We start from the raw sequence: 25523 nt of genomic DNA on the forward strand, positions 1-25523 counted from the left end.
TTGGCCCGCCAAGCAGGTTGATCCAGCCTGCGGAGACTGCCACTCCCCCAACCCCAGGCAAATTAGGGCCTAATGTCGGGAGTGTGCTGCACCACGCCGTGCTGGAGGGCAGAGAACAAGAAACTTGGTGTGTTCCTCCCCGCCCCCAGGCCAATCAGGGCCTGGGGCCAGAGAAGTGCACAAAATTTCCTCAAGGAGCGCGTGATGCTTAGAAGCCTAATTGGCCTGTGGGCGAGGGGGAGTGCACGAAGTCTCCTCTCGCCCGGGAAGGGGCTTAGCACTTAAAGTCAACCACCACCTGCTGCTGAGCTGGCAGTTGACTCTAAGCACAGCGCTTCCTTTCAGGGTGCAGGCAGGGAGCGAGAGACTTCATGTGCTCCACATCCCCCAGGCCCTAATTGATCGGGGGCAGGGAGGAAGCATACAAAGTCTCCTCCCACCAACAGGGGCATGGGTGCCTAGAGGTGGTTCTCTGGGAAGAGGCGGGGGCAAAGACTTTGCACACTCTCCCCACCCCCCGATCAATCAGGGTCTGTCCTTCTGTCGGAGGTCCCACCCCTTCCGGGGCAGCCCAGGTCCACTTCAAACATCTCTGAAGTGGTCCCTAGTCAAAAATTATCGCCCACCCCTGAGCTACGTAGTATGTTGCCAGACTTATCACAGACCCCAGTGGTAGGCTTACTCTGGCTTTCCCTGTGCCCCCTATGGACCCAAAAAGAGCAAAATTGCAGGCAAAGGTTCATTAGAAGCCTAATTTGTAACTCCTACTTTCCTATGGCTTGGCAGGAGAAGGCTACAAAAGAGAGGGACAGAGCTGAAAGGAATGGGGGATGTGTGCTTTCCATCTTAAACCTGAAGATGTTAAGCTGTTACACAATCTCAATATGAAAAAAATATTTTCATTCAATCACTTTCTTCCCATAATTCATTGAGCTAGAATTCCATCCTGTCTGTACAGACACACAAAGTTCTGCATCATGAGATCCATTATGGTGGAAGTCTCTACTGCCATGCACCTTACAAAATCATTGATAGCAGAGCTGCCCTTTTGCTTGAGCTTTATACATTAATCCCCGTTAAACTTCTGTTGCTGTTTAAAAGCCAGAGAAATTTCCAAACAAAAAAAGTTCTATATCTTATACTTGGGAGAACTATAGAAACAACATATGCTGCAGTATGCACACACAGGGGAGCCGACAGGCTTGCTGAGCCTTGGGCAAAGTTGGGGGGGTGCGGCTCTGTGCTCCTGGAAGTGGCGGAGCTGGGGACAGCCAGCCCATAACACTTCCTGGAGTGTGCCCTGCCACATTCCCCTCACCTGGAGCTGCCTGGAGCATACCACGTGGAGCTTAGTTAGTGATTTAAAGGGCTTGAGGATCTAGCCACTGCTGCAGTAACAGCTTCTTGTCCTGTTATCAGAGGTTAAGTAACATAATTTTTTCCCCTTCTCTTTATAACAGTCTTTTAGGCACTTGAAAGCTGTTGTCATGTCCCCTCTTAGACTAAGCAAACTCAATTTTTCAGTCTTGCCTCATAGGTGATGCCTGCTTCTGCCCCATCTGTGTACCCTTGAGACTCCACACCCTCTACCCTAGAGAAGGGATCTTAGAATCAAGAAAGGCAGTGGGGATAGGCCAATAATGTACTGAAGCAGAACAGAAGAAATGTCTGACAGCAGCCATTTTAAATATCCTAATCTGGTTTCAATAATTCATACAAAGACTTAATGTATAATTGATTACAGGTACGTCTCTGCTGCTCATTGAAATTAGGAACAGGATAATAAAAATATTTCTAATATTCTTCTTTTATGATTTTGCTTTTAGACCAACAGTGGCTTATTAATGAGAAAAAACAATTGGCTTCCCTCCAGCAAAAGCAGAGGGAGTTTGCTGTACAAACAGAGTCTAAGTCATATGCAGAAGCTGAAGTGCAGAATACTGGAGAATTGGAGATTTGCCCATCCCCAGTAGAGAAGAACAGGAAGAGACTGGTACAGCTGGAACTTTTGCGGAGATATTCTTTAAAGAAAGCAGAAAGAAACATAAGACGGAAAAAGGTAAAGTTTCAGTTGGAGAGGATTGTCAAGAAGCAAAAATTACTGGAAGCCAAGAGAAACCTAGAACAGCTAGAGGCCAGCTTCTGGCTTAGTGAGGATAACTTGAAACAGTCCCAAGTCCTGAACCAGAATACCACAATTACCTCCTGGGAGCACAAGTTGCAAAGGAGAAGCAAGTCATTGGGTTCAAGTTCCTTGCAACACAGAAGACATTCTTTCTGTAATCTTTACCCACCACATGTACCCATTTACAGGTTAGTAATTTTTCATATTTGTTCCAAGTTTAAAAAACATTTGGTGCCCTAATATCAAGTGGCTTACTAAAAAAAGTTTATAAGAGTATATTAAGTCAAACTTTGCGTAAGTCAAAGCCCTGCCCCGTCTTCCATAAAAGTAGTTCCACCATTCTCATTTCCCTTTAAGTCACCAGTCTCATTGTATGATACATTTTCAGACTGTTAGTCCTTGCTTTCAAGACACTGCTCCCCTGCCTAAATCTTTGACCTAGTCTCCTTTTACATTCTTCTTGCCTCCCTGATACGCTATTCACTGGCTCTCACTTGTCTCTAAGTTGGAATCCCTTTCGTAGATTCTTGGTCAAATCTCCATTTTTGCCTGATTCAAACCACTCCTAAAAACTCACTTCTGTAGCATCACCTTGAAAGATAAGCAGGATACCCTTAATCTCTCCTTAAACACCATCTTTAATACACTCACAACATTTAGACTACTAAAATATATATTTGCTTTAGAGTATATATACATATACAATCTGATAGTACTTATAACCCTGCACCATACCTTTTTTGTTGATATCACTTGATTGAGAAGTCCCTCACTAGACTGCTCTTGAGTTCAGGAACTTGTCTTCTGTTTGTTTTCCTAGAAAGCACCCAACACTCTTGTGGGCATTTTTAAATAATTTATAACAGCAGCAGCATTGCTTTTTGTCTGTCACTGACTGAAGTCCTGGATCTGGCTCAGACTTTGCCACTGGCCAGCCATCACTAAACTAGCTGGGAATCTCCTCAGAGAGCTCTCTTAAATTTAAAAACTTTAAAGCAAGGGTAAGGGGCATGACTAGACTTGTAATAAGCCGATTTCAGTGACTCAGGGTTGTATAGAGACTAATAGTGATTACAGCTACCGAGTCTCTCTGAGCCAAGGACATAATACATACGTATATATTCATGCAGTATATGAAAGTCTCTCATTTTTGTCTTGGATTATTTTCACAGCTCTTTATTGAAGAGGGAGACGACCTCCGAATTATCTACCTCAACAAATACCTGTAAATGCCATGAAGGCAATTCACCATGGAAAACACTGTCTCTAGAATATCTACCCAGAACAATTAAAGACAATTCCAGGAGAGATGACCTTAATGACAAGAGGTGTAGTTCCTTCCCATCACAGAGACAGCTAACTAAAAAACAAAAGCCCTCACAGTTTGGAAATAAAAAGGGATCAGAAAAAGACTATAATGGTCCAGTTATCATATTACATAACAACGATAATCAAGAAATGGAAAAATTAGATGATAGACCAGTACAAACTGAACCTCAAAGCCAGACTTCTAACAGCCTCTCTCCTGATCACTATAAGAAGAAAGATGAACTCGAAACCTGTGTTACAGGTGCACAGGTGACCAAAGGGAGGATATTAGGAGAGTCAAGTCACCCTATAGAGAGACAGATAGAAGAAAGTGAATCCCAGGCAGCTCATAAAAAGTCTAAAATGGATTTAAGAGGAGACCACCAAGATTCACTTCCAGAAAGCTTTACCGAGGATGTAAAAAAATCAATAGCGTGTGGAAAGCCACCATCAGGTTGTCTAAGTCAAACAGCGAGGAACTTGAAAAGAGAGCCAAAGATATATTTGCCAAGTCGTGACAGGCAGTCAATGGAAAAGCAGGAGTTTCTGATGACAGCTACTTCAGTAGGAAACCTTAATAAGATAAACATCCAGACACCGCTCCGTTACATGGAAAAAAAGTGGCACAGTGCAGAGGTGTTGAGTGTCGGAATCTCAAATGCAACCACAGATCTGCTAGGGAACTGGCAAGAGGATGATGAAAATGACTTTTCGGATACTGATAGTTCCTACTCTGTGGATTCTCTCTCCTGTGCTTATGCAAAAGCCTTGACCGAACAACTGAAACAGGCAGATTCAGACAGGAATAAATGTATCACTAATCCAGAAGATTCTGAAAGCGATGATAGTCAAATGTCTCAAGACTCGCTGCTAGAAAAAGAAAATAAAGTGAAAAAACAAAGTAAAAAACATTTTCATAGGTTAATGGTTCACCAAGAGCCAGTTAAGTTTTACAAAGACAGATCTGATCACCATGTCTCACCTTTAGTGACCTCTTCCACATCACGGAATGGATTGACAAAAACTGAAAGGAGCTTTTCCCTGGATAGCTTAGCAGATGCAGAAGAGGTGTTAGCAGAAGATCTTGTAGATGAACCCAAATCTGATTCATCTGATGAAGTGCCTGCAGAGATATTTTGGAGGCTGCAGAGTCCTAGGTCTACAGCCATACAGACTGAAGAATACCAGAAACCTGGAGCCTATGATAGAGATATAAAAGGAACAAATTATGATCTAATGCAAAGCAGCTCTTTTTATCTGGGAACTGAAACACAGTCCACTTGCAGTAATACTTACAAACAGCCATTGAAGGAGATGAAAGTTTGTTTTGTAGAACAAAAAGGGTCTCTTCATCAAAGAGTTAATTCTAGAGATGGAAACACTTTGCCTCGCACTGATGCTTTGTCTTCATATAACTCAAAAAGTGAAAATGGCAGCCCTGGAATAGCTGTACCTTCTTTTCCTGAAAGTTTGAAATTTCGTGGTGCTCATCAGAGCAAACTGGAATGCTGGATGAAGAAAGATGACTTAAAGCAGTCAGCTGCTGAAGTGTCTTTTGTCTCTGGCTATAAGCAGTTACATAGTATTTCTCATTTATCACAGGGTGTAAATGAGATAAACGCAACTTTCTCCTCTGATGGATCAGAAATACCATTACCAGAAACAACACATTTTGAGATGGTTGCAAACAAAGCTCCTGAGAATGGATCTTTATTAAGTAAGATGGTTAAAGAGAATGAAGATTCTGTTTTAGAATCTCCAGATGTTAGGTCATTGTTTGTCAGTTCAGTAGGGCCAAGTACTTCATGTGTCCCGATTTCAGCATTTTCAGCAAAACATAGTTATTATGAAGGAGTAAAGTCAGCTCATCCTAAATACAAACAGCTTAATATATCATCTACTTATGGATCTACTCTTGTATACACACAGCAATATAGCTATTTGAAAAAAGCCTCCATGACAGATGGTTTACCACCATTGTCTGGAAAGGCAGAGGTCTCTCTCCCCACAACTTATCCTGCGCTGCCCAAGAATCAGGACTCTAAAAAAAAATCATTCATTTCAACACCATCTATGTATGTTTTACAGCAGAGAAAAGATCATGAAGATTCTGATTTAGAAGATAGCTTATTTAGAACTATTGAAAAAGAAGACACGGATAATGACACTGATAGTTTGATAACAGAATCCAAAACAGTAGATTCAAACACTAGAGATGCATCTGTCAATTCAGCTGGATTGTCTAGAGGGCTGTCTCCTGATACAGCTTTAATATCCACAGTAGAAACATCTTCAGTAAAACAGGCCAGCTGTTTTGCAAAGGAAGGAATATCAAATTTCTGTGATCAGGGTTTCTCTCTAAGTGGTCTGTCAAATGAGAATAGGAACCCTGGTACAAAGGAAAGTTATACACTTAAGACTTCTGTTGAACAAGGAGAAAATTCTGCTGATAAACTAGGTCTCAATTACAGAGGGAATAATTTTGAACCAATGCAGAAGGTGGATCACCATGAGATGTCTGCAGGAGAAATAACCGGAGACAAAGATTTTTCTTCTGAAATAAAATCCTATGGCACGGATCCTTCAGCCATTCCCCGGGATGCTTGTTATGACCAATTTTCAATACTAGTAGACACTTCTCAGAAAGATATAGTCTCTATGACAACAAGTAGAGACTTCCTAACAGAAACTGCATTGGGGGGCCCTTCATTGAGAGATACTGAAGAATATGAACAGAAGTATGAAGATCTCTGTTCACAAAATAGTTGTCAATTTGAAAATGAAATGGTTTTGAAGAATGATTGCCTTGAAAGGATACAGGTGGATAATCCTGAAAGTTGTTCATCCCTACAGGTTTTGGGAAATACTTCATTATGTCTTGAGACTATAAGAAACGAAAGCAGTGAAAGAAAAGAATGTAATTTGAGTTCACACCCTGTAGGCCAGGAAAGGTCTTCGTCCAAATATAGAAACCTGGTGGTAGATGAATTAAGATATCTTAATGAGAATTTAAGCGGAAAAAACACTCACTTCTCAACTGCTGCTGCTACTTGTGAAATTAGAGATGAATCCAACTCTCACAAATTGTACTTTGACACAGTAAAAACTAATCTTTTTTTAAGCAGTTCTGAAACTGAGAAATATAATACAAAACTGCAAGGTTTTACAGCAGTTAATGAAATTTGTGACACCGGATCTAATGTCAGTATAGAAAACAATGTCCAAAAAAGTTGTTGTTCTGGAATAAATTCTAACTGCCTCTGCACAATGTGCTGCTTAAAATCTGAAGAGCAGAAAAGCAAGATGCATAAAAAGACTAAAGTTACTGTAGGATCTGATGATGCACAAACCAAGAACAAATCCTTTCCTGAATCAAGAGAAGAGAATAAAACTGCTTTTTCTTGTATGGTTCATAGAGAAAGTGATTTCTTAGGACAGGTTTTGCTTGTTGGAGGAACTAGTAATTACATAAAAACAGACTCTGGAAAAGTGTTTGAACACAATACAATTCCATCAGACATGACTTTCCAAGAAGGGAGTCCATGTGTGAATAAAAAGCCTGAATGCACAAAGACGAAAGCTAATACTGAAGATGAAATTATCGCACAAGAGACATGGGATCCTTATCAGAGTAAAAAAATAAACACTACTGAAGAAATTGCTAAACTGGTTAACAGTGTCATCAAGTTGGAAAGCAATATTTTGGAAATTAAATCTAAGAAAACTGAAGCCTTGCATAATTACTCAGTAGTTGATGCACAATGTGATATGGCACAAAGGAGCAGAAATAATTTTGAAAGCAATAGTCTGATTCAGAGATCAAAAGATCCCAGCGACTCTGTAGCTTGCACAGATCACCACCAGTTTTACACAAAGTTGCACGCAACTCTACAGCATGAAAAAGCAGAGAAAAAGGAGTCAGGTGTGTTTAGTGTTGATGCAGGACACACTGATGAATCAAAAATAATGGAGCGTTCTGACGGCTGTATTCAAACAAGTAGCTTTCAGCAAAAGAAAAGAAAAGCAGACACAGAAATAAATTATTGTTCAGCAGAGACGGAAGCTGCTTCCAAAAGCACTCCATCATCAGTGTGTTCCAGCTCATCAGATTTCTCTGAGAATACTAACAGAATAATGGAAAACATTCTGAATACTGAAAGCACAGCCAAAACAATACCAGTTAGATTTGGGGACAAGAATTCTTTAGAAAAGAGTGAAAAAGAACTAAAAAACATTTCTAGCAATACAAGTGAAATTTGTATAACCCAATGCTTGGTGATGGCCCATAACAACTTTTTTCAAGAAAACAAAATTGATGGATGCAAAATGATTGGGAGTGAGGAAAAAACTAATGTAGAAGATATGTTGGTTTGCACAGGGAGTGGTGAACAGCATACAGATGAAAATGTTTTATTTAAACAAGAGACTCCAGCTCTAGATCATCTGTATCGTGACAGAGACGACAGTGAAAAAGTTATAAATAAATCTGAGATCTCAGAAAAATACTTTACAGCTTCCAAACTAGAAGAACAAGATGTTTTGTCAATTGATACTTTAAGGTTACCAGCAGGTTGCCAGGATTCAATTGAAAAGAATGACATGACGGATATAGTGAATACATCGGAGGGAGGCATCAGTAACTGTGACAGTTCAGTTGATGATGATGGAGTAATTGAGCAATGTGTAATCAGAGGAGACTCTAGAAGACTTACTAAAGAGAATAGCAATACAAATAGGAGTTCTCATACTGACCACCCCAAGTATGGGGTGTCTGAAGATGTGGGTATACCTTTTATTGGAAGCATATCTAGTCATGTTGAATCTGTTCCAAAGTGCTCCACAGCAGAAGAGAAGAAAACACATCTCATAAATCCAGTACAAATGGCTAAAACAGATGCAATAAATGAAAGCGTGAAAATAGATAATGCATCTGTTTTTAAAACTGATAAAGAAATGAAGGCTTTCAAAGAAAACACTGAGGGTCAGGAGCTGACTGCTTCACAAAATCAGAATGAAGTTCCACCTGAAAACAAAGGCAGCTGCCAACTGACAAATAATGAGCTAAATGAGATCTTAAAAGAAAGTAATTGGGTACCTAAAGGTCATTCTAGAAGTGATGATGCCAATGATTCTGTAGTATCTAATAACCAAGAGCATACACTAGAAACTGTACAGTCTTCTGAAGAAATTCAGCAGTCTTTGCTTAAGGTCTTCCCGTGTCAATCTGTAAATCATCCTGTGTACTTTGGAATAAGTAACAGTGCAGAAATTGTGCAGGAGGATCTCAGTGTGTTAAAAGGACAGGAAAAGATATTTAATAGCAATGCTGGTGCTGGAGTTATTCTTCCTTACTATGAAACATTAATGGAAAATGATGTGCAGGTAGGAGCATCCAGTACACTTAACAAAGAGAGAAGAGATGAATCATTTTCTGATAAAGTGCAGAATAAAAACAGTGCTTTGCTACAAAACATGATTATGCAGGACAAGGAGGAGGATGGACACTTTGCTGTATCTGGGCAATTTCCTTATAACGATGACACACACACTACTTCATATATTGCAGAGTGTCATGAATCTGTAATTGTTGCACCTAGTTATGATACCAAAAATAATTCAGTTTCCCTGGGAAGGTTAGATTTTTATGCAGAGCACAGCACGTGCTTAAGTGTGGGGGAGGAAACAAAAGTTTGTTTAAATTCCTTAGAAGGTATAGTACAAGAAGGAAGCAGGGCTGCATCAGTGTCTGTGTCTGCTCCAATGACTTCAGATAATGAAAATCTTTCCTCATCAATGCTGAAAGATAATGATATGAGAGAAAAAATAAAGCAGTCATTACCAGAGGTCTTGTCTGAGAGAGTGTTTCAAAATATGAATACAAGTCAGAAAGAACTAGGACAATGCAATCAGACAAAGACATTTTCAACTGCAGACTATATTAAAACGGACTTCAGAAGTAATAGTGAAAAGATTCCTGGTGTAATTGGATATCAACCTGAACCCAGTGAGATTCAGGCATACAGGGTTTCTAGAGAGTTCTGTGTGGAATATGAAGACAATCCTGAAGTTGCTTCTGAAAACAAAACGGCCCTCTACAAAACTACTCATCAACCCTTGTGGGAAAAAGCTCATCATGATGAAGTCTCTGCCAAACATAATATGAATTCTTGCATTTCTCAGTATTCTGCTGGTCTGCTGAAGAGTAGTCCTTTTACATTTGCAGATGTTTTGTTAGACAGCAGAGAAGACAAATGGAAAATTGATACTGTTTATTTTGGAAAAACAAAATACTGTGAAAATGAACCAGAAGATTTGGATGTACCTATACAGAGGGATCATCAGAAACAAGTAAATCAAGAAAATGATGATGAAAGCAAAACTTATTCTGGAGTTGGCAAGAGAGAGAAGAGAGAGACACAGCATGATGAAATCACCAAAGAGGTTATGGGAGTAGATCAAAACCAAAAACAAAGTCAAGATTCTTTCCAGAATTGCCATGGAATAAAAGAAAAAAATTGTGTACACTCAGAGGACTATATTGGTAGTTCTAGCATGAAAATGCCAGAAATAAGCTTGCTTACACATCAAAGTCTTGAACAAATTAGCAATAAGGAAACAAAACCTCCTCCCTCACACACTGTGGAGGATGTTCCAGCTTATACAATATTTCAAAGTTCCAACAATCTTAGTACCTTTGAAACCTCCAATTCTCCAGAAGACTCAAAATCTTTGAAATTTAAGCAGCTAGGTGATTCAGTGCAAGACATTTCTTTGACTGACCAGTTGTTGTCATCTACTTTTACAAATCCATATTCTCTAAAAGAAAGACAAGAGAGAGAGTTTCCTCAAGCTTTTCCAAAAGTTTCTTACCCATCATTAAAAATGTTTTCAGAATACCCTCTTACAGCTTCAAACTGTTCTGCATTTGCTATAGTGCAAATGCAAGAGAGTCAATCTGACGAGGTTGTGATGTTTGACCAGCAGCCATCTGCTTCAAGAAGTATTCTCCTTTCTGTTACAAAAGAAAAGGGACATTTTCCAATAGCTGATACAAAATCTACCTCTCAAGAATGTCCTGCTGAAGATGGAAAGTTAATACATAAAAATAACTCTGATCAACTCAACAATGAAACACAAGTTGATAAACAACCCTGGGGTAAAGCTTCACTACAACAAGCATTTTTAGAAAATTTACACAATGATGTTTCTATACCATCATCATTAGCTTTTCCAAGAGCAACTCTTACTAAAGGAGAAAATACGAAAGAGAGAATTAGCAGAAATGAGAACGAATTGCATTTAAACACCGAGAAAACCCTTCCTTCACCACACAGGAAACAGAGAAGACATTTTTTAAGAAAAGATCATATTGAAAATCAAACCATGGCACCATCAGTTTTTGCCAGTGAGTTCATGGACCCACAAATTACTATAGCACAAAACTTGTGTTCAGGAAATAATGTGGATTCCAGGTACATGTACAATCCATATAGGCAAGTATGTCCCACAGATAAAATTACTGCTGATCCCAAAGAAATGTATCCTACTGCCTCAGATTTTGATATAAATTCCCATGCAGATTTACAAGACAGTCTGCAGGCTGGACATGCCAGGGAAGAAGATCAATGTAGAGCAAATGTAAGAAGTGGAAAAGATATGATACATTGCAAAAATAATTCATGTTCAAGTGTTGATAGCTCTCACAATTATCAGAAGGTGGAAAATAATATAATTAAGCAAAAGACTTCAAAATCTGTCATGAAACATGAGAACACGTCCTTCAAAATGTTGCCAGAAAACAGTTGTCTGCCTCCACAAGAACCCAAGTTGGTATTACTTAGGAATGAAAAATCATACTTTCCAACACAAAATGCAAAGCAGTGCAAACAAGATGAACAAAGACATTGTTTACAGAATCACAGATTGTCAGCCCCAGCTATTTCTGCACACTCTGATCTTGAATACACTTCAGAAGTTTCATCTAAGACCCATCTTTCTTTGTATCCTTCCTCTAAATCTTTACAAGAATTGAATATGAGTGTTGAGCCTCCGTCTCCAACTGAAGATGATCTGCATGGAATTGAAAGATTTTCAAAATTGGAGTCAGATAATTTTGCACTGTCGAAATATAAACCCAGATTTCAGCAGAGATTGGTACAAACTCCGAGATTTGCTAAATATGATCCAAAGAACTCACAAAATTGTGGGGAGAGAAGCCAAGGCAACCACTCTGTAGATCCCTCTGCTGTTCACTGTTCAACTACTTTGATACATAGAACTGGTCATTCCATAAATATGGAAGCAAAAAAATATTCAAACAATGCATCTTTACCACAGTGCAATGAAGAGACAACTGAAGAACTGAGATATCAACCAGAAGAAACAGATTTATTTTTACAGGACAATAAAGATGCAATGCATTTTAGTTCAAGTGATATCAATCCATACATTCATCCATGGCAGCAAGAGGGACCCTGCAAGATTGGTTGGAAGCAATATGTTTTTGGTAGTGCGAGTGATGTCTCTTGCAGTCAGCCTTCTCAAAGCCTGGATAATCATAAAGTTATGAGATGCTCTAGTGTAGATAATGGACTAAACTCTCAAAACTCCCCTTTTCACTCTCATCTCAGTTCGTATGCTAATGCAAAAGTACTATCAAGCACTTTAAGCAGCATTGAAGACCCCCAAGGATGGGATGATGTGAGACATGGCTTTGAGTCTTCAAATGACAACAGCAAGCATTATATAAATGTATCCCGTGAGGTACTTGAAACCAACCCCGAAAACAGAATTTCAAAATTTGATAATCCTTCTGAACAACCTGAAAACACTTCCATGCAAGTTGATGAAATTGTACTCCTCTATCCCTCTGAGTCAGAAACAGTCTCCAAAAAACCACAAAGCATTACTTGTGAGCAGGGAACACAAACAATGGTTACAGGAAGGTATAAAAGACAGAAAAGGCACCGGAGAAGCTATACAGATGTTGCTGCAAGAAAACAAGATCCAAGCAGGACTTCATTTCAGAGACCTTCTTCTTGGGCAAGCATGCAGAACCTGTCTGTGCACCTATCACAGCTTCTTCATAACACTTCTGAGCTGCTGGGAAACCTCTCCCAACAGAATGTCATAGAGAACGAGCATGATGCCAAAATCAATCAAAGAGGAATTGCTGATGAGATTGTAAGGGCTGCTATGTCAGACAGTTGTACCCAAACTACAGGGGCCACAGGCATTCAAGCTGATATTTCAGAACATCGACAAAGCAAAAACAAGAAAACCCTATTCCAGGCAAAAACTGAAAATGAACTGATGAAAGCTCAGAAAGTGAATGTGATTGTGAAAGTAGTAGGTTCAGATGTTGTATGTAGGCCTCAGGAAAAGAAAGACATAGGTTTGGCTATTGAAGAGAGAGCTCCAGAAAGCATTGGAATGAGAATGCAGAGCCTTCCTGACTTGAATGACTCTGCCGATGATATTTTGGGAGATTCCTTTATGCATCTCCCTTCGTTAGCCAGAGCCTCCACTCCTATCTCAGATTTAAAAAAAACACCATTCAGTGCACAGGAGAACATTGCTTTTGGCAGTACCACAGTTTCTCCTGTTGTGTCATCTTCACTGAGTTCAGGACAAGATGAATCTTCATGCATGATAGTTAGCCACTCTACTTCTAATTCATCTCGGTCTCCAGCACATTATACTCGGGAAAAGAGAACTGTTGATGAGTCTGATACTGCAGTAGAAAGGAAACTGAGTTATAAAAACACATTAGTTGACAGAGCGTCTTCCCCTATTCTAACACTTAGTGCAAATCCAAGCAGCCAGGTTACGAGTAGCAAGTCCATTTGTTCTATCAAGAGGTCTGTGAAACATCCTAATGATACTTCAAGTTCCCGCTGTAATCAAAGAAAACAAGGATCACATTCATGTTCTGGCTTGGGCACCTTGGAGCTTCATGTTGACAATTCTTCACAAACAGAAACGGACAATGAATCTACAACTTCTGGAGATAACAAGGAAGTGACCAAGAAATCTGGAAGTTTCTTAAATAAGAACATGGCTAAAGAATTCTTAGGAGGAGGTGTTTCAGAAAAATCAAAGGAAAAGCACAGATTCAGTGTTGATGGACACACTGCTATTCATGCAAAAAGACTGTATCATTCAAGTAGCACTTTAGAGGTTTCAGGCCATGGGGAATATTTAGTTGATGATCTCAACGAGCGCATACCAATGGAACGTTCACTACATTGTATGTATGTCACCAGAAGAGGAAGAGGTTCTTCAGGAAGAGTCAGATGTGACAAAACCACCGGAAGTTCTGATGATGCCTCTTTGATTAAAAACCACTCTCAAGCTTCTTATGTTGAGGAATGTAAACATTCACCTTCAAATTCTGACTTGCTTTTTAATCAGGAAATTAGCACATGTTGGTCAAGCAAGACAAATGCTGATGGATCTCCAGAACAACTGATAGAAGCCTCTTCTGCACAGTTTCACCGCTCCTTTTGGAAAAATCAAAATAGCTGCCCTTTTCCACTTTCTAAAATGAGTGATATGCATTTACCCCTTCAAGACGATGATACAGCATCGGCTTCTACAAGTGAATGTAATACTGAAATTTTACTAAATGAGAATGCCTCCTTAGTGAAGATCCATAGGCCACCAAGCTATAGTCTTCAGGACTTGCCCATACATAATAAATTTAGCAATTGGTGTGGAGTAAAGGGCAGTCCTTCGTCCTCAACAATTAGCTTGACTGGTAGTGCTGCTGATTTGCAAAATCAAATGCAAAAGAAGCCAACCAGCAAACGAGCAACTGAAACAGAAGAGAAATCCCAGCCTTTGGAAAATAGAACAAGAGAAATTGAGAGACTTCGAAAAGAGCGTGCCCAGATTATGTCCGGGGTACATCTGGACATGAAGCAGCACCCTCTTACTGTGGAGCTTACTGAAGCAAAGCTGAATTATGGAATTGGGGAAACAGATGCATTACTGAGAATTCTTCAGAATGGAACAGGGGAGGATATAACTTCAGTTCCCATCAAGCAGCAACTTTATGAAAGGTAAATTACTTAAAATAGTTTTGTTGGAGTCTCGTGCATTTTGAATGGAATGCCAAATGTAGAAGTAGTGAACTTAATGGCAGGAGAGTTCTTTTATTAAGAGATCTTAACAGGAGAACAGAAAGGATTGTGTGAACAAGCGTAACATTAAGATTTTCTTACCTGTAGTAAATGACCTTGTTCTCGTAAATAGGCATATGAAGACAATCGAAGTCCTGAGAAAGCAGAGGGAAGAAAGGCTGCAGAGCTTTAGGAGAACTCGCAGTCTCAGTCCACAAAAGCAGCTGAGCCTGCTGCAGACACTGGACACAAACCAGCGGGATTTGGATCTCCCCAGCAGACGCCGAGAGTACCTGCAGCAACTAAGAAGAAATGTAGTAGAAAATACCAGGTAGGGACATGTAAACATCAGCTTTTGGAACCTGTACTGCCTTGTCTGCACATGCATCACTCCCATTTTGTTCATTAAGGTGTCCAGCAATCTTCCGATGGTAGAATGAACACACAGATTCCCCCTAGGAATGCCAAAAGTAGAAGTGGTGACCTTTGGGACAGGAAAGTTGTTTATTATTATTGTTCCATTCAAGGCAATCACATTCTGTACATGTGTTGGTCAGTGTGATTTCCCTTTCAAACTATTAACCTACACAAGATTCTTGTGAGTTAAGGAGAACTATGGTTCCCCTCTTCAAAGGAGAATGCCTCATAGTTCGTGTCTACATAGTTCTAATTCACAGTCTAAAGTAGTAAACAGTAGACTTATTTTTGCATATGTTCAATGTTTAGCAAGACTTTCTTAAAAGAAAAAACAGGTTTCCACCCCATTTTTTATAAATTACTCACCAACTTCTCCTTTCACTCACCTCCCAAAAAACCAGGGAAGAAAGATGGCTTTGCATTATGCTCCAAATATCAATAAACTTGGGTGCTGTCAGAGCAGGGGGGAAATTGAATTCCAGAGTCTAAGGGCTCTCTACTGAGAACCTTAGACCCAATGGCTGTGTCTACATTGGCACCCCTTTCCGGAAAAGGGATGCTAATGAGACCAGTCGGAATTGCAAATGCCGCGGGGGATTTAAATACCCCCCGCGGCATTTGCATGAACATGGCTGCCGCTTTTTTCCGGCTCGGGGTTTTGCCGGAGAAAAGCGCCAGTCTAGACGGGATCTTGCGGAAAATAAAGCCTTTTCCGGAAGATCCCTTATTTGTAGGGATCGTAGGAATAAGGGATCTTCCGGAAAAGGCTTTATTTTCCGCAAGATCCCGTCTAGACTGGCGCTTTTCTCCGGCAAAACCCCGAGCCGGAAAAAAGCGGCAGCCATGTTCATGCAAATGCCGCGGGGGGTATTTAAATCCCCCGCGGCATTTGCAATTCCGACTGGTCTCATTAGCATCCCTTTTCCGGAAAGGGGTGCCAATGTAGACACAGCCAACCTGTTTGAATTTAGAGACTGCCCTGGCTTTGCTGTCTGGTGTAGATAGGGAAGTAGGCTAATAGATCATTCAGACCAGTTTAACTGAGCTTAATAGAGCAAAAGCAGCACCTTAAGTTGATCCTATATGTTAATACAGCAGTTCCCAACCTTTTCCAGATGGGGACCCATTTTGACAATTCAGGAAGATTTGGTGACCCAAGGCAATTCAAAAACTGGGGGGAGGGGTGGGCACAGAGCCACCTGAGGAGACACTTGGCAACCCTTCTGAAATGTAATGGTGACCCATATTTGGGTCCCGACCCATAGGTTGGGAAACCCTGTGTTAATAGGATGTCACAGAGGTGTCAGTATTCTGTGATAAATACTAGACATGTACCCTGAATCCAATTTCCAAACCTAATGGATGTGAGGTCAGCCAGGGCAGTCTCCAAATTCAAACAAGTTGGCCTAGGGTTAGCAATAGAGAGGCCTTACACTCTGGAATTACTTTCTCCCACTGTTCTGACAGCACCCAAGTTTATTGATATTTAGAACATAGTGTAATTTCCTTCATTCACTGTATGAGGGAATGTAATGTGAATGTGGTGATTCAGCGGGTCACGCAACTCGTTCCAAGGCTTTGTGTATCCCTATGAGAAGATTGTGTCTGGGTGGTCACTGAGTTGATTTACCATAGGAGTTCCAGGTCCCCCGTTAAAGAGAGAGAATTAGAGGCATGTGTATGGGAGGGTGGGAGTGAGGAGTTAGACAAGGAGCAAGAGGGAGGCAATAGGGATTAGATGGGGTGGTTGTTTCAGTAGAACATGCATTATTGAGTTTTGTTGCTGCTGCAGATACAATTTTTCTTCATGCATAATTATACGTATTGGAGATATTGTATTTAAATAAAGCCTGAGGTGACCATGATTTCATTTTTCTTTAAATGTTCAGCAGGGAGGAGAGAAGCTAGTCAGAAGCTCTTCCATGAAACAGGGAGTGACGGTCTTTTTTAAAGAATAATCCTGTTTTCTTTATTCTTATAAGTTCCTTGTTCCGTATTGAAAGAAAGCAACTCTTTCTGTGATTCTTGATCATTGTCCCATGGCATAGCGGCAGACATTTCTTGGTGTGTCTTTTCCCCATCCCCAATCTTTAGAGTTCAAGAACCAAAGAGGAGACAGCATCCCTCAGAGATTGAGCTGCTACTCCGAGACTATCAGAGGGCACGAGAGGAGGCCAAGACTGAAATTGCAAGAGCAAGGGACAAACTTCGAGAGAGAGCTGAGCAAGAAAAGAGACGGATACAGGAGCAAATATTTTCTCATCTACAAAGGGTGAGCATTAAATTACTGTAGTTACTGAACCCTTCTGTATGACTCATGTTAATGCAATTTTTTTTATTAAAGTAACAACGATGGTGAATAACCCCAAGGCATATCTTTTTCTTTAACTTTGCCTGTTGAGAAGGTAAAGGTAATAAGGAATAGTGTTGCTAACGTATTTAAAAACAAACAGCTCCATGCTGATTTACTGATGGCGCTGCTAGTGAATACCCTTGTACAATACTGTCATTTTGTTGACAATCAGTATGCCAAGACCCTAAGCTTCCTTCACTGTATGAGAGGATGTCTGTAAGCCATGAGTACTGGTTATTAATGCATGCAGTGACTCTGCTATTACAGGCTTAATGTGGTTGAATTCTATATGACAAAATGAAAAGGAAATATTTCGCCATCCTTTTTAATCTACTTTTCTCTCTCTTTCTCTCTAGTCTGTTGTGTGTATATTTACCCTTTCCCTTTGTTTAGTATTTTGTCACCCTTTGGTCATTTGAGTTTAGTTGAGGTGTTTTGTCTGACTTTGGAATGGTACCATGTTACCTTCAGGTCACTTTGCCCTATTTGTGACCATACTTTTCCTATAGTAACTAATTTGTCACTTCTTATGAACAGAACCTGCAGTAACCCTCTTAGACATTCCCCAGAGTCCAGTATGGACCACTGAACAGTTGTGTCACCTTAACGCTCTAATCTGGGATGCCTTTACACTTCTTTAGTGTCAGGACAGCCACTTCTGACCTGCTTACACAGCCTTTAGCACAGAAATTCATTGCCAGCTAAACTCATGAGTGAATTACCTACAGGGCAGCATCTGCAAGCTCTCTAGTCCCAGCCTTGTTCCCCCAAAAATGTGTGTCTGGTACTGTCCAGCACATAACTGAACAATGCAAGCTTATATAAAGTCTGTCATTTCAGGAAAGGAAACAATATATGCACCAGCCTTGTTATCCCAAGTGGAGTTTCTCGCATACTGGTTATGATAAAACAATAAGTTTATTAAGTACAGAAAGAGAGATTTGTAAGTGGTTGCAAGTGATGATGCATAAAAGTCCAGATGGGTTACAAAAGAAAATAAGAGTAATATTCAAGCTAATGCCTAATTTAACAAGCAGAGGTTTTGTTTCACCATACACTGTTGTAAATTTCATAGTCTGGTTCTCTTTTCAGCCTAGGACCACTCCCCTCTTAGTTCAGTTCCTAGAGAGTCACTGATGCCATGAAGAAATGTAAATTTCTTGTTTACAAGAAGTGAAAAATACTGCACATACACAAGAAAAATCAAACACTCAGCTACAAAACGAAATAACTGGTTAGGTGGTAATACGGTTGAAAAAGATTGCGGGGGGGGGGGCTACAGTGGATCACAAAGTGAAAACAAGTCAATAATATGATGCTATTGTGAAAAGGGCCAATATCATTCTGGGTATATTAACAAGTGTTTTATTTTAAGACACACGCTGTAACTGTCCCGCTGTGCTCAGCACTGGTCAGGCCTCAGCTGAACTGTTTTGTCCCATTTTGGGCCCCATACCATAAGAAAGATGTGGGCAAGCTGGAGAGAATCCAAAAAGGAACAAAAATGATGAAAGGTTTAGAAAACCTGTCCTGTGAGGAAAAGTTAAAAAACTGGGCATGTTTAGTCTTGAGAAGACTAGGGTGGGGGACCGGACAACAATCTTTAAATACATAAAGGGCTGTTTATAAAAGAGGACTGTGATCCATTGTTCTCCATGTCCACTGAAGGTAGAACAAGAATGGGCTTAATCTGCGGCAAGGGAGATTTGGGTTAAATATTAGGACAAACTTTTGTTACTTTGTTAGTTAAGCACTGCCAATGTGTGTGTGGGGGGGTCTCAAACATTGGCACACCTCCCCCCTCCTATTCTCAGCCTGTGGCATGTAACAGTCCAGCTTCCAGAGGGCTGTAATACTGTGCTCTCATTTAAGTTATTGAATTTAGCATGAGGGTGCTGGATGGAATTCTTGGCTGATAAAGCACAGTTCAGACTCGATGATCTAGTGGTCCCTTCTGGCCTGAAACTCTGTGTCACTAGAATAAGATTCCAAAGGATGCTGTTGAATCCCTCAAAGGTTTTTTAAGAATAGGCTAGACAGACATCACTTGTGTTGGGGTTTGGACTTAATGACCTCTTGAAGTCTCTTCCAGCCCTGCATGTCTATGGTTATTAGGGAAATTGTTAATACTAGGGAGTGGTGGTATTTTTTGTAATGTGAATAGCTCAGCCATGGGAAATTGGTTTCATTTGGCAGAGCTACTGTAGTCATTTATTTGGCTAGGTGCTATTGACAGTAGACAACTCCTGCTGTCTAGTATGTTCATAATAATGTGGCATCCTTTACAGGAAGAAGCGAAGCTGAAGACACTTGTAAGCACAAGCACTTTATGTACAGATTCCAGCCTCAGTCTTTCCTCTGGCCCAACATCTGGTTATAACAGCAGCAGTGCTGCTACTTATGTTGCAAGTAAGCTCAGCAAACAGGAATCACTGGTAAGAGCAGGTCACTGAAAACCTGTGAGCAACTGTAATGCCTTTCTGACTTTTGGGTGATCAGAGGGATGTAGTAGCAGGCTTTATTTCAGGCAAGGTTGATGGTTCATCAGGGCTCTCAAAGTCCAAGTATGTGTTATTGATAACTGCAGGTCACCATGTTATAACTGCAAGGGGAGATGACTAAAATGATAGTCCTCACTTCTTTAATATGAACCAAGCTTTGTATGACTTGTTTCAAGATAGTGCATTACTGTTAATGACACCACTATAACAATTTTACTAGCTAAAAGTTTAGTGACCAGAGCTTTCTCTGTTTTCCATAAACTTACTACGTAGATATCAGCTTTGTAAAGAAGGTTTCAGGATATAATCTTGGTATTAAATTACCTAATCAAACTTCTTTCCTTAGTCTTCAGTGTGAAATATTTTTGCCCTCTTTTGCATTACAGATTTCTCCTGGAAGTGCAGAACTCCCAAGAGGAGATACAAGAGGTCGCTCAGCTATTAGAAATAGTCAACTTTATGTGTTAGAGCACCTACAAACAAATAAGAATTGTGGTAAGTGGGGGGGGGGACTTAAATTGGGGCCCACATCATAAATCTGTGTAGATTTATAATCTACGCAATCATCCAAATTTGATTTGATTCTAGATTTTTGAATGTATCTTGTTACTATGCATCTTCCAAAAAAAAAAAAAACACCAACCCCCAAAAAAACCAACCTTGACTACCAATGTCCAGAGTCCAAAATAGAATGCATTGAAAACCAAATTGTGGTGTATTATTTCCTTCTCTGTAGAAGTTAGGAGCTCCAGTCATGGAACAGAATCTCAATTTGTTAGGCATTATACAACAGAGGTTCATAGGAGTCAATTCCTATGTTAGTACTTTGATGGAGGTAATAAAGCAATGTATTCAAACCAGAGGAGCGGAGTATAAATGCCGTCAAACAAAGTTTGCACTAGATTTTCAAGTGTAGGTTTGCAAATTGCATTATACACACAAACACTGACTTGTGTGCACTGTTCTTTTGCTAATATGTATGTAGTAAAACCCTTTAAACTGTACTGCAACTTAATTATGAGTAGATGGTCTTCTATAGATAGTCATGTTGCTTAACGTATTACTGTGAGGTATTTGGGTACCACAATGATGAAGATATACATATAGTAGCCTGAGTAGAATATTTTTTCCTCTCAAAGATTTCTCCTCTAACTTCTTCATCCTCTACAGAGAGCAGTAGCGTTCAGATGCCATTTCCATGTGCTAGCATCAGCCATAGATTCACTCATGGACGAACTCTTTCAGTCCATTCTTCTCCTACAAAAGAATACCAGGATTTGTCCAGACGTGTTTTGGCTAATGCTACCACAGAGGTGAGTAAATGAGCAGTCATTTTTTATTTCTATTTCCCCTAATAGAGCTTGCAGCAGGCTTCCCAGAACACACAGTTAGGAACATCTGTGGCTCCAAGTTTGCAGTCACAGAGAACATCAGCTGTGCTCGAAGTGGAGATCATTGTATACTATCTAGGCAATGGGGAGTTATGGCCTTTCTCCTGTGGAGTGACTGGATGTACTCACACAATTCATACATAAAGGCTGTGTCTAGACTGGCCAGTTTTTCCGGAAAATCAGCCTCTTTTCTGGAAAAACTTGCCAGCTGTCTACACTGGCCGCTTGAATTTCCGCAAAAGCATTGACTTCCTACTGTAAGAAATCAGTGCTTTTTGCGGAAATACTATCCTGCTCCTGTTCGGGCAAGTCGCTTTTGCGCAAAACTTTTGCACAAAAGGGCCAGGGTAGATGGCTGAGATTTGTTTTGCGCAAAAAAGCCCCGATCGCGAAAATGGCTATCAGGGCTTTTTTGCGCAAAAGCGCATCTAGATTGGCACAGACGCTTTTCCGCAAAAAGTGCTTTTGCGGGAAAGCGTCCTTGCCCATCTAGATGCTGTTTTCCGAAAATGCTTTTAATGGAAAACTTTTCCGTTAAAAGCATTTCCAGAAAATCATGCCAGTCGAGATGTAGCCAAACAGTTAGGACTTGCTCTTCAGCCTGGCTGAAGCAAACTGCTGTGTTGCAAGACAGGTGAACACAATATCTAGATCACACAACTCTCCCTTGATTATATCTCTGAATTGTTATTTTTAAGGTGATGGCAGCTTGTTCAAATAATTTGAGGAGCCTTTACAACTGCCAGGCAGCAGCAGGTTGGAAGTAAGTATATGTCAGAATTTTTGGGGGGATGGTACTTGAACACACTTCTTTGTTGGTGTTAGTGCAAATATCTGGAGCTTGTTTTTTTTCCTTTAGATACCAGTGTACAGAAAAAGAGGTACAGGTTTATTACAAAGTCTTTCCATCAGCAACTAAGCATGGGTTTTTGGGAGCTGGAGTGATTGAAAGACCTCTTCCCAATGTGTGGTGCATAGTGAAAGACCCTGACAAAAGGCATCTTTATGACAAAACCATTAATACATCTCGAGTACACAAGAAAGTAACGAGCCATATTCAACTGGGTGAGTTATCAGCTGGGATTGCTCTAGGTAAGGGGAATTTTGTCAACTGGTTCATAGCTGTCATCATCCCCTACAGAAAAACAGAACTTCAGTGAAAATCTGCTTCATAAACTAAACATATGAAGTGATATGCTTTGGTAAATAGTCACTTTAATAATGTGTATATATAGGTCCAGATCTTCAGATGATGCCAATTTGATTCAGAGACCCAGGATCTTTTGATTACACCTCTAAGAGACCACAGAAGCTCAAACACTCTTAATAAAGGCAAGATTCACCCTTAGCTCAGACATAATGAGGAATGCCAAAGCCTAGATGTTACTTTAAAATATTACTTGTGTTTTAAAAATTCATCTTATTGTCAGTATGCCCCAAAGATTCAGTATTTTATTGGCTCAATGTCATCTACTAGCTTCTGTAGAAACAATAAGCTACAACAATGCATATTGCCACCTCTAGCATGCCTGGCTTTTGTCAGAGAAAATAGACATTGGCAGGAAAGCATAAATCTGTAACAAAAGGCTTATTAAATAGCTGATTTTTGACTCCTTACAGTTTAGCAGCATTGACTTCTTAAGCAGATGGCTTTCCCCTCATAGTTCTAATCCACAGCTGTCTCAACATTTGTTGGATAGAGTTCCGAACTCAAGTCACCAGTGGCAGGAACTGTAGAGATGGGGTGCAATGGGCTGGCTTTTTTCAGCTTGGACAAGTTAATATACAGCCATTTATAAATCTTTAAGGCATTGGAGAATTGCGTAGACAAGGAGTAAGTTTCTTCTAAAAACATTCAGAAGCAGATAGCCACTGTGGTTGCTGTAATGTGATTTTTCCCCCTCTTCCCTCCAATTTCTTACAGTATATTTGGTGAGTGAAACTTCATTGTGTTACCTAAAGCAACCACGGGATTTCTGCTGCATCACTGTGGAGGCCAAAGAGGTAAATTTATCAGTACTTGCTAAGATGCAGCCTAATATAAATTGTTTAAGATTACTGTTCATGAAAATGATAGAGTATGGGGAAAGAAGGCCCACAGTTGCACACCATAATGAATTACAGGGGAAGAGATATTTACCTGTGCTTTTGGAGTCCTTATTGGTGTTGGGAGTTCAGATGCTGACCCTCACATTCTAACCTGATTCCTTATATTGCGAGATATAACATAGAATGTAAAATGCTCTGGAAAGAGTGAGTAGAGCAGGGCTACTCAACATGAGGCCCATGGTCTGTTTTTTTGTTTTAGCTCCCACCTGTGGGTGCAACCAGAATAGTCTATATAATGGTCTTCTGGTGATGCGTTTTAGTAGTTAAATTTCTGGACTGTCATTGCTCATTAAAAGTCTTCTCAAAATTTTATAATTCTGTTAAAGGAGCAGGGATTGTGGAATAATCCAGCATAGGGAGGATGCTACAGCAAAGATGCAAGCGATAGTACTGTAATTCAAAAAGCTTCAGTATTCACACCTGAATGTAATACATCAGTAAAGAGAGCAGTGTATCTAGCTGGATATACAGCAGATTTTCTCTAAACACATTTCAAGTGATGAATGCCTGAAAAAAATCACCCTGAAACCATTAAAATACGTAAATTAAAAACATGTAATATTTCAACAATTCCAAGGTTAGAAGGGATCATTGTGAGTGATTATGGTCCAGCTGCTCCATATCCTGTCTCAGGAATTTATTGAATTTCAGGTTATTTAGTTAAAGCATTGACTTTAGCTATTTTGACTAATAAAATTTAAAGCAGCTTAAGTTTATATGATGCTGTTTATAAACTTAAATGAATGAAACTTAATACAGGGTATTTTATCAATTATAAAATAATTTGTAAACAAGCCCTCAGTATGCATACACGCTTTCCTTCAAGCTAACTTTTCACTGCATGTAAGCTGTTTCCTGGTGTGCTGTACTGATTTATTATATGTCAGTGGGGTTGGAAAAAAACTAGACTTACTTAGAAGCCTAGAAGTAATTAAGTATAACTGCTTAGTGAAGTATGAAATAAATTGTTTAAGTCCTCCACAGGTTTTCACAATCCAGCCCCTTATTCTAACGATACCCCCCCAGCATCCACTTAGGAAGAATGAAAAAAGTCAAATCTTTTGCAAGAGGAACTGGTATCTAAATTATAGTGTTGCTCATTTTGAGAGTTTGCAATAGCTGATCTCTTCATCTAAGTTCAAAGTGAAACCTTGTTTTTCATATACATAAAAATACAAATTTTTGTTTAAAGAAAAAGGCTGATTTCTAAAATAGCTTCAAGGGATGCTATGGTTGAAACTGTTACTGTACTTTTATCTACATTTTTGCTGTTACCAGTAGATGATATGGATAAGAACTAGATTCAGCAGCTAGGCCCCAAGTGCTTTCAGATTGTGGGAAGTAAGTTGCTGAAACTGTCAGAGAGCTTACTGGATTCTTACAAAGCTGCAGGACACCCATGATATTACTGTATGAGTCCTATAGAAAATGATGTACCTTTTTGATGTCAGCTTGTGTTTGTAATTGGGACATTTGAGGAGTCCCTTTCATCAGCAATACCTTTGTTTCTGCTTATCACAAGTTATTCCCCATTTCAGAAAGTCTGGTGATGGTCTAGGGGAAAAAAAGACCATCACAACATCAATAGAAACAAAAGGGTGTTTTTAAAATCTAGTCTAGATAATACCCTGGCTTTCATCTTGCTTTGACATGTATGAATGGAAATTCTCTCGTCTGTATAATGAAGTCCAGGATGCACAGCTGATTTGGTGTTGCACATTTTTATTTGCCTACATTTCAGCTGCAGGAGACTCAAGACATTTATAAGCAACTGGTAGAGGCTAATCAGACATTGGCTTTCTTGTCCATATTTCTCCTCTGCTTTCACATTGTATAAAAAACTTGTTTGAGAGTAGTAATCAAGTGTTAAAGGTAAATATTGATACCCGAGAATAGGTGATTTTTTTTTAAATGTAGCACTGATTTTTTCTTTATAGTGCTGGTGTGGCAACTGTGCCTAACATTGAGGCTATGTCTAGACTGGCATGATTTTCTGCAAATGCTTTTAGCGGAAAAGAGCCTCGAGATTGGCACGGACCCTTTTCCACAAAAGCACTTTGTGCGGAAAAGCGTCCATGCCAATCTAGACGTGCTTTTGCGCAAGAAAGCCCCGATCGCCATTTTCGCAATCGGGGCTTTTTTGCGCAAAACAATACTATGTTGTCTACAATGGCCCTCTTGCGCAAAAGCATTTGT

The 25523-nt window shown here is 39.9% G+C and overlaps 1 protein-coding gene across 2 annotated transcripts in view; it reads left to right on the plus strand.

Moving 5' to 3' along the window:
* STARD9 (StAR related lipid transfer domain containing 9) overlaps positions 1-25523 on the plus strand; it is a 130723-nt gene that overhangs the window by 101294 nt on the left and 3906 nt on the right. For both annotated transcript variants that reach the window (XM_006135403.4, XM_075927239.1), the window contains exons 23-32: positions 1827-2313; positions 3298-14496; positions 14690-14887; positions 17068-17245; positions 19615-19761; positions 20214-20322; positions 20998-21140; positions 21917-21981; positions 22078-22283; positions 23143-23222. In XM_006135403.4, coding sequence (XP_006135465.2) covers positions 1827-2313; positions 3298-14496; positions 14690-14887; positions 17068-17245; positions 19615-19761; positions 20214-20322; positions 20998-21140; positions 21917-21981; positions 22078-22283; positions 23143-23222 — 12812 coding nt within the window. The remainder of the gene's footprint in view (positions 1-1826; positions 2314-3297; positions 14497-14689; positions 14888-17067; positions 17246-19614; positions 19762-20213; positions 20323-20997; positions 21141-21916; positions 21982-22077; positions 22284-23142; positions 23223-25523) is intronic.

Source organism: Pelodiscus sinensis, chromosome 4, assembly GCF_049634645.1.
Source record: "Pelodiscus sinensis isolate JC-2024 chromosome 4, ASM4963464v1, whole genome shotgun sequence".
Taxonomy (NCBI): domain Eukaryota; kingdom Metazoa; phylum Chordata; order Testudines; family Trionychidae; genus Pelodiscus; species Pelodiscus sinensis.